This window comes from Zingiber officinale, chromosome 9B (assembly GCF_018446385.1).
Source record: "Zingiber officinale cultivar Zhangliang chromosome 9B, Zo_v1.1, whole genome shotgun sequence".
In the NCBI taxonomy this organism is placed as follows: domain Eukaryota; kingdom Viridiplantae; phylum Streptophyta; class Magnoliopsida; order Zingiberales; family Zingiberaceae; genus Zingiber; species Zingiber officinale.
The window spans coordinates 62173214-62186412 of record NC_056003.1 but is presented as its reverse complement, the minus strand read 5'-3'; the positions used below and the strand labels follow the sequence as shown (position 1 = coordinate 62186412).

The window sequence follows — 13199 nt, the reverse complement described above, 5'->3', positions numbered from 1 at the left end:
GGAACTTGTACCTAAACCAGTAGATAAGTCCATAATTGACACCAAATGGGTATTTACGAATAAATTGGATGATTAGGGTGATATAGTATGAAATAAGGCAAGACTAGTGGCCAAAGGGTTTGTTGGTTGCTACTCGGAAAACCTAGAGGTTCCACTGTACAAAAATTTTGTACAAAGGTCTGAACCTTTTCCTAGCTACCATGTGTTCTTTTAAATTAAATTTTGGATCGCCTGAGGAACTTAACACGTTTGATCCAAAACTTAATCTATTTGTTCTTTTAGGTTTTGACTTGGATCTCCTGCGGAACTTAACACGTTCGACCCAAGTCACCTTAAGTTATTAATTCCATTAAATATTAATTTCCATAATTGGTTCCTAGTACTGACGTGGCGAGGCATATGGCCTTCTTGGATATGGGAGCAACCACCACCGACTAGACAAAACCTCTTATGGAAAGCTAATATTTAATTTCCTAAAATAACTTTAGGTTAACCGAAAAGAACAATCAAATCACAAGGAAAATAAAAAACACAACTTCGAAAAACATATTCGAAATACTAGAACGTAAGCCTCTTGTATTTGGTATTATTTCCAATAATAACTAGTATGATGCGGAAAAAATTTTTTACTAGTTATACCTTGTAGAAAAACCTCTTGATCTTCTACCGTATTCCTCTTCTAACCTCGGACGTTGTGTGGGCCACTTCTTTTGTCATACAAATTTTAATAAAAAATTCCTTAATTCTTTTGTCATAATAAGAAAAATTATTTTAATTAAAAAATAATTTTCTTCTTTTAATAATAATGGACGGCCACTTCTAATTCCCCAAAACATGGAAAATTTAATTCACACAAGAATTAAAACTTCCTAATTTGTTTCTAGAAATTTATAAATAATTCTCCAATAATTTTTATCCCTTCATGATTGGTTAATAAAAAGGAAATTTTATAAATTAAAATTCTTCTTCTAAACATGTGGATAATTTCGAAAAGGAAAGTTATCTCTAAAAATTAAAATCTCTTTTCAATATACAAATAAGGAAAGATATCAAATCTTTTCTTAATCTTTTGTAGAAACTAATAAAAGAGAATATTTAATTTTTAAACTTCTCTTTTAAATTATTATCATGGTCAAAAAGGAAAGTTTTTCTTAAAAATAAAATCTCCTTTCAATCTATAAATAAGGAAAGATTTCAAATCTTTTCTTAATCTTTTGTAGAAAGCTTTAAAAGGAAAGATTTAATTTTTAAACTCTCTTTTAAAACTATGATATCCACATAAGAAATAATTTTAATAAAAAATCCTTTTTAATATGATGTGGCCGGGCACCTAAACTTGGGCTCCAAGCTATTGGCCGGCCACCTTAAGGCCAATCTTTAGGCTTGGCCGGCCCTAAGCTTGAGCTTCAAGCTTAGCTTGGCCGACCCCTATTGGTTGGGTAAGAAGGTGGGTATGTGGTGGGTATGAATCTCTATATACAAGAGGCTACGATAGGGACCGAGAGGAGGAATTGGTTTTGGTCTCCCGATGAAATTAAGCTTCCCGTGTTCGCCCCGAACACACAACTTAATTCCATCAATAATAATTCATTCCACTAAAGAACTATTATTGAACTACCGCACCAATCCCAAATTACATTTTGGGCTCCTTCTTATTATGAGTGTGTTAGTCTCCCTGTGTTTAAGATGTCAAATATCCACTAATTAAGCGAGTTACCGACAACTCATTTAATTAATATCTTAGTCCAAGAGTAGTACCACTCAACCTTATCGTCATGTCGGACTAAGTCCACCTGCAGGGTTTAACATGGCAATCCTTATGAGCTCCTCTTGAGGACATTCTCAACCTAGATCACTAGGACACAGTTTCCTTCTATAATCAACAATACACACTATAAGTGATATCATTTCCCAACTTATCGGGCTTATTGATTTATCGAACTAAATCTCACCCATTGATAAATTAAAGAAATAAATATCAAATATATGTGCTTGTTATTATATTAGGATTAAGAGCACACACTTCCATAATAACTGAGGTCTTTGTTTCTTTATAAAGTCAGTATAAAAGAAACGACCTCTAATGGTCCAACTCAATACACTCTAAGTGTACTAGTGTAATTATATAGTTAAGATAAACTAATACCTAATTACACTACGACCTTCCAATGGTTTGTTCCTTTCCATTATGGTCATGAGTTACTGTTTATAATTTATAAGGTACTGATAACATGATCCTCTGTGTGTGACACCACACACCATGTTATCTACAATATAAATTAATTGAACAACTACATTTATCATAAATGTAGACATTTGACCAATGTGATTCTTATTTCTAGATAAATGTTTATACCAAAAGCTAGGCTTTTAGTATACACTCTAACAATCTTCCACTTATACTAAAAGACTAAGCTGCCATATCTGCTGCCATACATCTGATTCCCAACCCTTCAACATGTCCATCAAAAGCTCTCGCCTTAAGGACCTTAGTGAAAAGATCTATAGGTCATCATCTGATGCATTCTAGGCGGCAACAACTTCTCCTCGTTTATACGATTTCTCGTATTGGGTAGTACTTGCGCTCTATTGTGTTTACTTGCCTTTATAGACTTATGGTTTCTTCGAGTTTGTTACTGCACCATTATTATTACAATAAATTGTAATAATCTTTGGACAAACTAGAAATCATATCTAAGTCTATCTTGAGGTAATTAAGTCATTCAGCTTTTATGGTTTCCTCAGAGGCTTGCCATATACTAAGCTTCTATGGTGGAGTCCAGAAAAACACCTATGCTTATCACTCTTCCATAGTTATGACTTTACCTCCTAAAGTAAACACAAAACCCCGAGGTTGACTTATTATTGTCTCTATCCGATTGGAAGTCAAAATCCATGCAACCCACAGGGACCAAATTAACTGTCTTGTAAGCTAGCATATAATCTCTAGTTCCTCTAAGGTACTTTAATATATGCTTTACTGGAGTCCAATGTCCTTGTCTAGGGTTACTTTGATATCTGCTAACTATGCCCTTGGTAAAACAGATTTCTGATCTCGTGCATAACATACATTAGGTTGTCTAACTACCGAAGCATAAAGAACTGCCTACATGTCCTCAATCTCCTTTGATGTCATCGGAGACATCTCTTTAGATAAAGACACTCCATGCTTAAAAGGTAAGAAACCTTTCTAGGAGTTTTGCATGCTTAAAATGAGCAAGGATTTTTTCGATGTATCAAGCTTGGGATAAGTAAAATATATATATATTTTTTTTTTCTTGCGATCCCTTATTACTTTGATCTCAAGAATATATACATTCTCCCAAGTCTTTTATATCGAATTGTTTGGACAACCATACCCTTACTTCTGACAACATTTTGATATTGTTTCCAACTACTAAAAATGTTATCTACGTATAGTACAAGAAATACCACCACGCTTCCATCACACCTTTTGTATACAAGACTTATCCGGTTACTAAATCCATAGATCTGGATTACTTTGATAAACCAGATGTTCCAAGACCTTGAAGTTTTGCCTCAGTCCATAGACTGATTGAGCTTGCACACAAGATGCTTTTAGCCCTTTGCAATGAACCCTTCTGGCTGCTTTATATGGATGCTTTCTTCAAGACTTCCATTAAGGAATGCTGTCTTGACATCCTCTTGCCAAATAGATAAAAGAATCCGGATAGACTTAAGCATGACTACCAGTGAAAAAGTTTCCTTTTTCATCAAGCCTTGCTTTGAAAGTTACTACCTTCCTGTCTATCCCTCTTTTCCTATTGTAGACCTTTTTACACCCAACGGCTTTTACACCATTTGGTGATTCTACAAGCTTCCAGATTTTATTAGAATACATATATTCTAATTCTTTTATTCATTACTCTTTGCCAAGATGCTGCATCTTTATCTTGGAGTGCTTCATCATATGACCGGAGATCAGGTTCATGTCCTCCAGGGATCGAGTCCAAAAACTCTCCCAAAACATGAACCTATTTAGGTTGCATAACAACCCTCCCACTACAACAAGACACTTTCTGTAATTGTGTATCAATTTGTGATACGTGTTGCAGTTTTCTTGTGGTATCTCATCTTGTACAGTTGGTACTAGGTTAGACATGTCCTTTATTATTTCCTTAAGAACAAATTTACTTATGAGCACGTGGTTCATTATATAGTCCTTTTCTAAAAAATCAGTCATTGATGCTAACAATGACCTTCTGATTTTTAAGACTATAAACCTACTTTTGTTTATCTAGGATAACTTACAAACAAGTGAACTCCTATCCAACTTATCATTGTCTCTTTTTAACATATGTGCTGGATTACCCAAATCCGAATATGCTTCAAAATAGGTTTTCACCTATTCAGCAATTCTATATGAGTAGAAAGTTCTAACTTGGAAGGTACTATGTTCACTTTCGTTTTCAGAGTTTATCCTTAAAACAAATTTGGTAATTTTCTGAATAACTCATCATCTATCTAATTATTTCATAAGAGTCCTTTACCTTCTTTCTACTACACCATTCTATTGGGGTGTACCAGGTGCAGTTAGTTGGGATTGAATCCCTACTTTTGATAAGTGACTCCTAAATTCTCCCAAGAGGTACTTGCCACTACGATCTTACCATAGTGACATTTACTTTAACATTTCTCCGCATCAGCCTTGTACTCTTTGAACTAATCAAAGTACTTAGTCTTGCGGTACATTAAGTAAATTTATTTGTATCTTGAATAGTTGTCTATAAAATAGACGAAATATTCAATACTACCTCTTGTTTGGATAGTCATAGGATCACACAAATCAGAATGAACCGATTTCAACATATCTTTGACTCCATACCCCTTGGACTTAAAAGCTTCTTGGTTATTTTCCTTCCAAGTAAGACTCGCAGGTTGGAAAGATTTCCACTACCAATGAACCCAAAAGTTCATCAGCTACCAATGAATCCTACTTAAGTATAACCTAGCTTTAGGTGCCAAAGATATAATTGGTTCATTTCCGAAGGTTGCTTTCTCTTAAAATTAGAAGATGTGTTACTAATTTCATTTGTTGCATTGTGGGAGTTTATTGGATTATAAATTGTCAACCATCATACCAGAATAGATAACTTTCCTATTTTTCTTGATAACAACTTTGTTATCAAAATAGACATAATATCTATAATAGTTTAGAAACTGAAATCAGGTTCTTTCTAAACTTGGTACGTAAAGACAATTACTTAAAATCCATATTTTATTCTTATCAAAGGATAAACATCTCCCACTGCAACAGTTACCACTTTTACAGTAGTGCCCATGTGGACGGTGATTTACCTTTCATTTAGTTGTCGGGTTTCCTGGAACCCTGCAATGAATTGCAGACATGATTAATGGCATCTTGTATCTACACTCCAGGTTCTGGTAGATAACACCACTAGGCATGTTTCAACTAATGAATTAAATACACCTAAATTGTTCTTAGTTCTAAGAAGACAGTCTACCTTAATGTCCAAGTCCTATTTCCAATCATTACAATTGGGACTACTAAGTCTTTTCTATAGTATGACTACTAGGGATTGAGAAACATCCTAAGAATCTCAAAAATATTTGGTCAAGATCAACTCCTTAAAATCTCCATGAATTTTGTGTATACAAAATTGAAGAGGAGATTTTATTCATTAATTTTATTATCTCGTCAACTTTACTTTATAACGAATAAAATTAATAGTTGATCTGTCTTTGATCAAATATTTGGTCAAAACTCTTTGAATTTAAAATAACATTGATTCCTCAAACAATATTATTTAAATTTACCAACACCTCAGACACCGTGAATTTTGCATGCCACGTTAGTGTGGACGTATACAAATTCATCATTTGTAAGAGGAGGGTTTTACCCATTGACTATCTTGTCAATATAACTTTTTGACAAATAAAATTACCTCAAACACCATGAATCTTGTATGCCACGTTAGTGTGGACGTATACAAATTCAAACATTTGTAAGAGGGGTTTATTAATTTTATTATATTGCCAATCTAGTTTTATGACAAATCAATAGTTGATTTCCTTTTGGTCACACAAGTGATAGTAGTGACTCCGTTGGGGAGGATACTATTAAATGTGTCTAAGTGTATACCATTACTTGACACTAAGTCCATTAATAAGATTATGCCCCTTCCATTGGGGAAGATCACACGCTCTTAATTAACTTCCTATAGTCATCCAAAAATGGAAGTCTGTTCTAGTGATCCACAAACAAGCTCATCCGTTATGGAGGAAGGCACTCAGAGCCAACGCGCAAGCTTGTTTGCATCACTTACAAACCAGTAATGGAGACCATGGGATTTACTTAAAAATCTCTCTCCCGCTTAGTTATTTATAAATGAGGAATTTTAACTATGCTAGCCTACTAAATATGCATACTAACAAGCACACACAACACAGTATAAAAAGCAATAAATAGAAAAACTAATTTTCAACTATTATGGCTTTTATCTATTGCTGTCCTCCATGTGTCACCAACCCTAGCTGCTGCCATCTTTGGCCACTGCCACCGGGTCTAGTTGTCGCATCCATCTTGCTCCTTGTTCTGCTGCGCCTCTGGTCCTTAAAAGGTTCCACGCCTTGCAATACTCGATCCGCGACATAAATAGAATTTTACATTTTTCGATCCTATATTCCTCGAAGGAATGTACATGTATCTAGATCAAAAAATAAAATCCTAATAAAACTAAATACAGCTCCTGCTGTATTTTATAATACAATCATGCACACACAATAAAATGCCCTTGACATGTCCAAGGGTCCAATCACACACATAATAACTATAAGCCATAATAGTTGGATCCTGCATCCACAAAGTTAGCACATCCTACTATTAATCTGCCTAAATTATGTATGACATGTGCATAATTAAACTAATACCAAATACACAGAGGCAATACCCTAGCTCTGATACCAATTGTTGGTTGCTACTCGGAAAACCTAGAGGTTCCACTGTATAAAAATTTTGTACAAAGGTCTGAACCTTTTCCTAGCTACCATGTGCTCTTTTAAATTAAATTTTGGATCGCCTGCGGAACTTAACACGTTTGATCCAAAACTTAATCTATTTGTTCTTTAAGGTTTAGACTTGGATCTCCTGCGGAACTTAACACGTTTGATCCAAATCACCTAAGTTATTAATTCCATTAAATATTAATTTCCATAATTGGTTCACAGTACTGACGTGGCGAGGCACATGGCCTTCTTGGATATGGGAACAACCACCACCGACTAGACAAAACCTTTTATGGAAAGCTAATATTTAATTTCCTAAAATAACTTTAGGTCAACAAAAAAGAACAATCAAATCACAAGGAAAAGAAAAATAAAAGAACACAACTTCGAAAAACATATTCGAAATACTAGAATCGTAAGCCTCTTGTATTTGGTATTATTTCCATAAATAACTAGCATGATGCGGAAAGGAAAAATTACTAGTTATACCTTCTAAAAAGACCTCTTGATCTTCTACCGTATTCCTCTTCTAATCTCGGGCGTTGTGTGGGCAACGATCTTCCGAGATGAGAACCACCAAGCACCTTCTTCTTCCTTGCAAGTTTCGGCCACCACAATTCTCCAAGAGAAGTAGAGGTTCGGCCACCACCACCAAGCTCCAAGGGATGCAAGAAACAAAACCACCTTTCTCTCCTTCTTCTCCTAGCTAGAACCGGCCACCATCAAGTGCTCCAAGAGAGGTTGCCGCCGGCCATAAGAAGAAGAGAAGAGGAAGAAGCTAGGGCCGGCCACCAAGGAGGAAAACAGAGGAGAAGAATAATAGAGTTGATCACCCGTGAAGGCACCTCTACCCCCTCTTTTATAATCCTTGGTCTTGACAAATAAGGAAATTTTAATAAAAAATTCCTTAATTCTTTTGTCATAAAAAGAAAAATTATTTTAATTAAAAAATAATTTTCTTCTTTTAATAATAATGGCCGACCACTTCTAATTCCCCAAAACAAGGAAAATTTAATTCACACAAGAATTAAAACTTCCTAATTTGTTTCTAGAAATTTATAAAAATTTCTCCAATAATTTTTATCCCTTCATGATTGGTTAATAAAAAGGAAATTTTATAAATTAAAATTCTTCTTCTAAACATGTGGATAATTTCCAAAAGGAAAGTTATCTCTAAAAATTAAAATATCTTTTCAATCTACAAATAAGGAAAGATATCAAATCTTTTCTTAATCTTTTGTAGAAACTAATAAAAGAGAATATTTAATTTTTAAACTTCTCTTTTAAATTATTATCATGGTCAAAAAGGAAAGTTTTTCTTAAAAATAAAATCTCCTTTCAATCTACAAATAAGGAAAGATTTCAAATCTTTTCTTAATCTTTTGTAGAAAGCTTTAAAAGGAAATATTTAATTTTTAAACTCTCTTTTAAAACTATGATATCCACATAAGAAATAATTTTAATAAAAAATCCTTTTTAATATGATGTGGCCGACCACCTAAACTTGGGCTCCAAGCTATTGGCCGGCCACCTTAAGGCCAACCTTTAGGCTTGGCCGGCCCCTATTGGTTGGGTAAGAAGGTGGGTATGTGGTGGGTATAAATCTCTATATACAAGAGGCTACGATAGGGACCGAGAGGAGGAATTGGTTTTGGTCTCCCGATGAAATTAAGCTTCCCGTGTTTGCCCCGAACACACAACTTAATTCCATCAATAATAATTCATTCCACTAAAGAACTATTATTGAACTACCGCACCAATCCCAAATTACATTTTGGGCTCCTTCTTATTATGAGTGTGTTAGTCTCCCTGTGTTTAAGATGTCAAATGTCCACTAATTAAGCGAGTTACTGACAACTCATTTAATTAATATCTTAGTCCAAGAGTAGTACCACTCAACCTTATCGTCATGTCGGACTAAGTCCACCTGCAGGGTTTAACATGACAATCCTTATGAGCTCCTCTTGAGGACATTCTCAACCAAGATCACTAGGACACAGTTTCCTTCTATAATCAACAATACACACTATAAGTGATATCATTTCCCAACTTATCGGGCTTATTGATTCATCGAACTAAATCTCACCCATTGATAAATTAAAGAAATAAATATCAAATATATGTGCTTGTTATTATATTAGGATTAAGAGCACACACTTCCATAATAACTGAGGTCTTTGTTTCTTTATAAAGTCAGTATAAAAGAAACGACCTCTAATGTTCCAACTCAATACACTCTAAGTGTACTAGTGTAATTATATAGTTAAGATAAACTAATACCTAATTACACTACGACCTTCCAATGGTTTGTTCCTTTCCATTATGGTCGTGAGTTACTGTTTATAATTTATAAGGTACTGATAACATGATCCTCTGTGTGTGATACGACACACCATGTTATCTACAATATAAATTAATTGAACAACTACATTTGTCATAAATGTAGACATTTGACCAATGTGATTCTTATTTCTAGATAAATGTTTATACCAAAAGCTAGGCTTTTAGTATACACTCTAACAGTCTTGGTGTACGGTTTCATTGGAATTTCTGTGAGTTAATTGGATCTAGAACTTTGTTTAGAAGAAATTGGCAGACAATGTTCTGTCTAATTGCTTCTGTGGGTTGTGTTGGTCAAAACTATTGAGTAGTTAACAGTGAGCTGAGATTTTGGCTTAATCAGGGGTTTGCAAATGTGGATTAACCTAAATCTGAAATGAGATCTCCACGATGTTTAGGTTTACTTTGGGTTAGGTGATAATGGAAGATTGGAATTATTTAAGGATCTAATAGGAATTTAGTTTTTGGATGGGTTCAGCTAGGTTAAAAGTTTAATCTAGCTTTACTAATGGCAAAAGGGTAGTAATCATAGCTAGCTATTACTTCTTAGTTGGCTATTTATTTGTAGGTAATTCACCTACTTGTAGTGTACGCATATTTAGTTACATATTACATGGATTGTATGTGTGACACAGGACCTTGATCTATAGGAGCAGCGTGACGTAGGGTGGTTCTGTTGATTGCGGGATATATCGAGGCGGGTATTTCTTCCTTAATTTCTATTTAGTTCTGTGAACTTTAAAAGCATGGTTATATTTGGATAAGTAGGTTGCATTCCTTAAATCAGATTATTTTTTGTTTTCCTGCTTGTCACTTTTGCTTGATCTTTGATATGATCTGGGTTGATTCTTTACAGTCTCTATTCTTGTTATCTGTGACTCTATTGTTTATACACATGTAGAGTGTTGTAGGGATGACTGTATTGGATATTTGTGGTCTATACCTGTCTAGGTTGTGATTGGTACGTGTTATGGGTTGTACATGATTAACATTCCATTTGCATAGTGGTATGTGTAGTTACATCTGTTATGGTTCTTGGAGGTGTTTATGAGGTTTGAGGTTGTGGCATGGATGATGATTATATAAATATATATATATCATGTTCATCATTCATTGCATCTGATGACCGTTGTCTCCCTTGTGGTTGAGAGAGTCATCAGTTGGTTTGGTTTAGCACGCACCTTCGGCCACTCATGGGTAGTGGTAGCTGGAGCAGTTGCCACTTGTCCTGTTGTGCCACCCGGTCACGAGGTTTAGTGAGATCCGGCGTTGTGAGCAGTCAGGGACCCTGATGCTATGTAGTTAAATAGCTACTAGGGGACTGTCCGCCTCGACCACTCTATTGTGGACTGGAGGGTAGTACAGTCGTCACAGACCCAAGCCTCTCGGCCATATAGGGGTCATGGTGTCTAGAGAGGTGTTGGGGGTGACCATGGAGCATGCATGCACTTTTGCATATGATGCACGGTGCATCGGTGGGGGTATTTTTGCATACATGCTTACTAGATATTAGTTGCATGTGATTGTGTATTGTTGCATTTGTCTAAGCTATGTATGCTGCATATGGATGTCATGCTGCATACATGTCATTTACTCTACATATATTTGCAGTCGTATATGTATTGCACAGGTGTCAGGAGTATGTTGTCGACTCGGTGGGTTTACGGATCATGGTATCAGGGTATTGGTTCTTTCGGGTATGTACATTTACGTTATATGCATTTATTATGTCAGGTATGTTCATTCACGGTTACTTTATCAGATATGGATAGATGAGTTAGATTATGATAGCATATTCTTATTATTTACTTATGGAGACTGTATTCTTTGATTCCTATCTCATTATGTAGACCATGCTTTATCCTGTCTGTACCCGCTGAGTTCCCTGTACTCACTACCCCGTCTATATTATGTTGGTTTCAGGCAGTAGGTAGATGATATGGAGATGCTTGGAGTATGCTGTTGGCCGGTCCCCTTTCCCACGTCATATCCGAGGACCTTTGTCGGTTTTGTCTCTCTTTTCCTACATTTCGTATTTGTTGGATTTGGAGTTGTGGGAGCGAACTATGTTTTTGATACGTGTATTGTGGACTTGTATCTGTGATATGTTTCGTGGACTTTTGTATTTGTGGGTTTCCTCTTCGCCTTTCCGTTGTGTTTTGATATGGCCGTGTGGGCTACGTATTAGTTGCATGATTGGTTTCATTTCTTTTGTCAGGCCGTGTAGGCTGTGAATATTAACTGCGTGGTTGTGTTCTTTTTTTTTGCATAAATATTCCAGCCGCATGTGGCTGACGTATTTTTCTTGTATGGATGCTTCAGATTGTCACCGGTACAGGGGAGATGCTGCCGAAATTTTTCGGTACGGTCTCCTCTGGGGGCGTGACAATTTAGTGGTATCAGAGCGGGTTTATGAGGCCTATTTTTTTTCGTGTTTTGGATTTTTAGAGGTTTTCGTTAATTTGTGTTTTGGATTTTGAGGTTACGATGTCTATTTCTCGGGTCTTGGATTTCCGAGGATTGCGAGATTTACGAGTTTTACGAGGATTACGAAGTTTACACTCGGGAGTTGTATTTTTCCGATGTGACTGTTCGGATATTGGGATCAGGCAGCGGCAGGATATCTCCAAGCTATAGGATGTAAGTTAAGTTACTGTTGTATTATATTGTTGTAGTCTTACCTTGTGGTACATATCAGGAATGAAGCGCGGAGATACGACCCCTCGTCCGCGTCGTGGTCCGGAGTGACCCCGGAAGCAGCCTATCGAGTCAGTAGAGGTTGAGCCAGAGGAGCACGAGGCGGATTCTGTTAGAGATCCTGTAGGGGTTGAGGTTGACAGTAGCCGACAGACTCCTTAGGCTTCTATTAGAGATCCGGGTTTTCAGCCTCAGTGGGTTCCTCCTACATTACCACCCATAGCTCCCACTCCTGCTGCCACTTCTTGGACAAGGGACAGAGCTCGGATTCCATTACTGGCCCGGTCGGTAAAGGATCGTTTTACTTTATTCCATGGAGTTCCTGATCCTAGTATTGCTTGTTCTTGGTTGGGAAATGTGGAGGATACTTTCGAGTATTTGTCGCGTACTGAAGAAGAAAAAGCCGAATTAGCTGCGTACCACCTTCGAGATCAGGCTGTTACATGGTGGAAGATGCAGAAGACATTTTTTGGAGACCAGAGTATCACCTGGACTTTATTCCGAGATGCATTCGAGAGACAGTATTTCCCAGCTCCTTATCGTATGGCGCGTCGACAGGAATTCTTACATCTGAAGCAGGGTGATCGGTCTGTGATGGAGTATGATGCGAAATTTAACCGATTGGCTGAGTATTGCCCTCATCTAGTTGCCCAGGAGAGCGATCGGTTAGATTAGTTCACTCAGGGTCTTGCAGTATATATCCGTATCAGGATGTCTGGCTTCGCTCCTAGTACGTACCGGGAGGCGTTGGATAGAGCTTTGATGATTGAGATGACACAACAACAAATTTCACTGGAAAAAGGAAAGGATAAGCAAAAGGCTCAGGGTACGACTCCAAATCAGAAACAACGGAACCAAGGTCAGAAGAAACGGAAGAAATGGCAGGGATCCCAGTCTACTTCAGGAGAGTCCTATCAATCATCGAAGATGGGACGATCATCCGCTGGTTCTTCTGGACCTCCTCAGAAGGATTCCTCTGGTGGACTTAGATGTTTTAGATGTGGTGTTGAGGGTCACGCTAAACCTGACTGCCCATTGAGCCAAGATATATGTTACTACTGCAAGCTTCCGGGGCATGTGAGCCGCGATTGTACTCTGAAGGCTCAGCTATAGGCTGCCAAGGTTACTGCTCAAGGAAGTCATAATACTCAGACTCAACGGCCGAAGGGACCGCA

General features: G+C 36.8%; 1 protein-coding gene across 1 annotated transcript; it reads left to right on the top strand.

The window, feature by feature from the left end:
- Positions 1–10997: 10997 nt before the first annotated feature.
- LOC122023038 lies at positions 10998–13137 on the top strand. The gene is made up of 4 exons (XM_042581137.1): positions 10998–11024; positions 12003–12095; positions 12214–12689; positions 12735–13137. The coding sequence occupies exons 1-4, from the start codon at positions 10998–11000 to the stop codon at positions 13135–13137; spliced, it is 999 nt and encodes a 332-aa protein (XP_042437071.1).
- Positions 13138–13199: the final 62 nt, after the last annotated feature.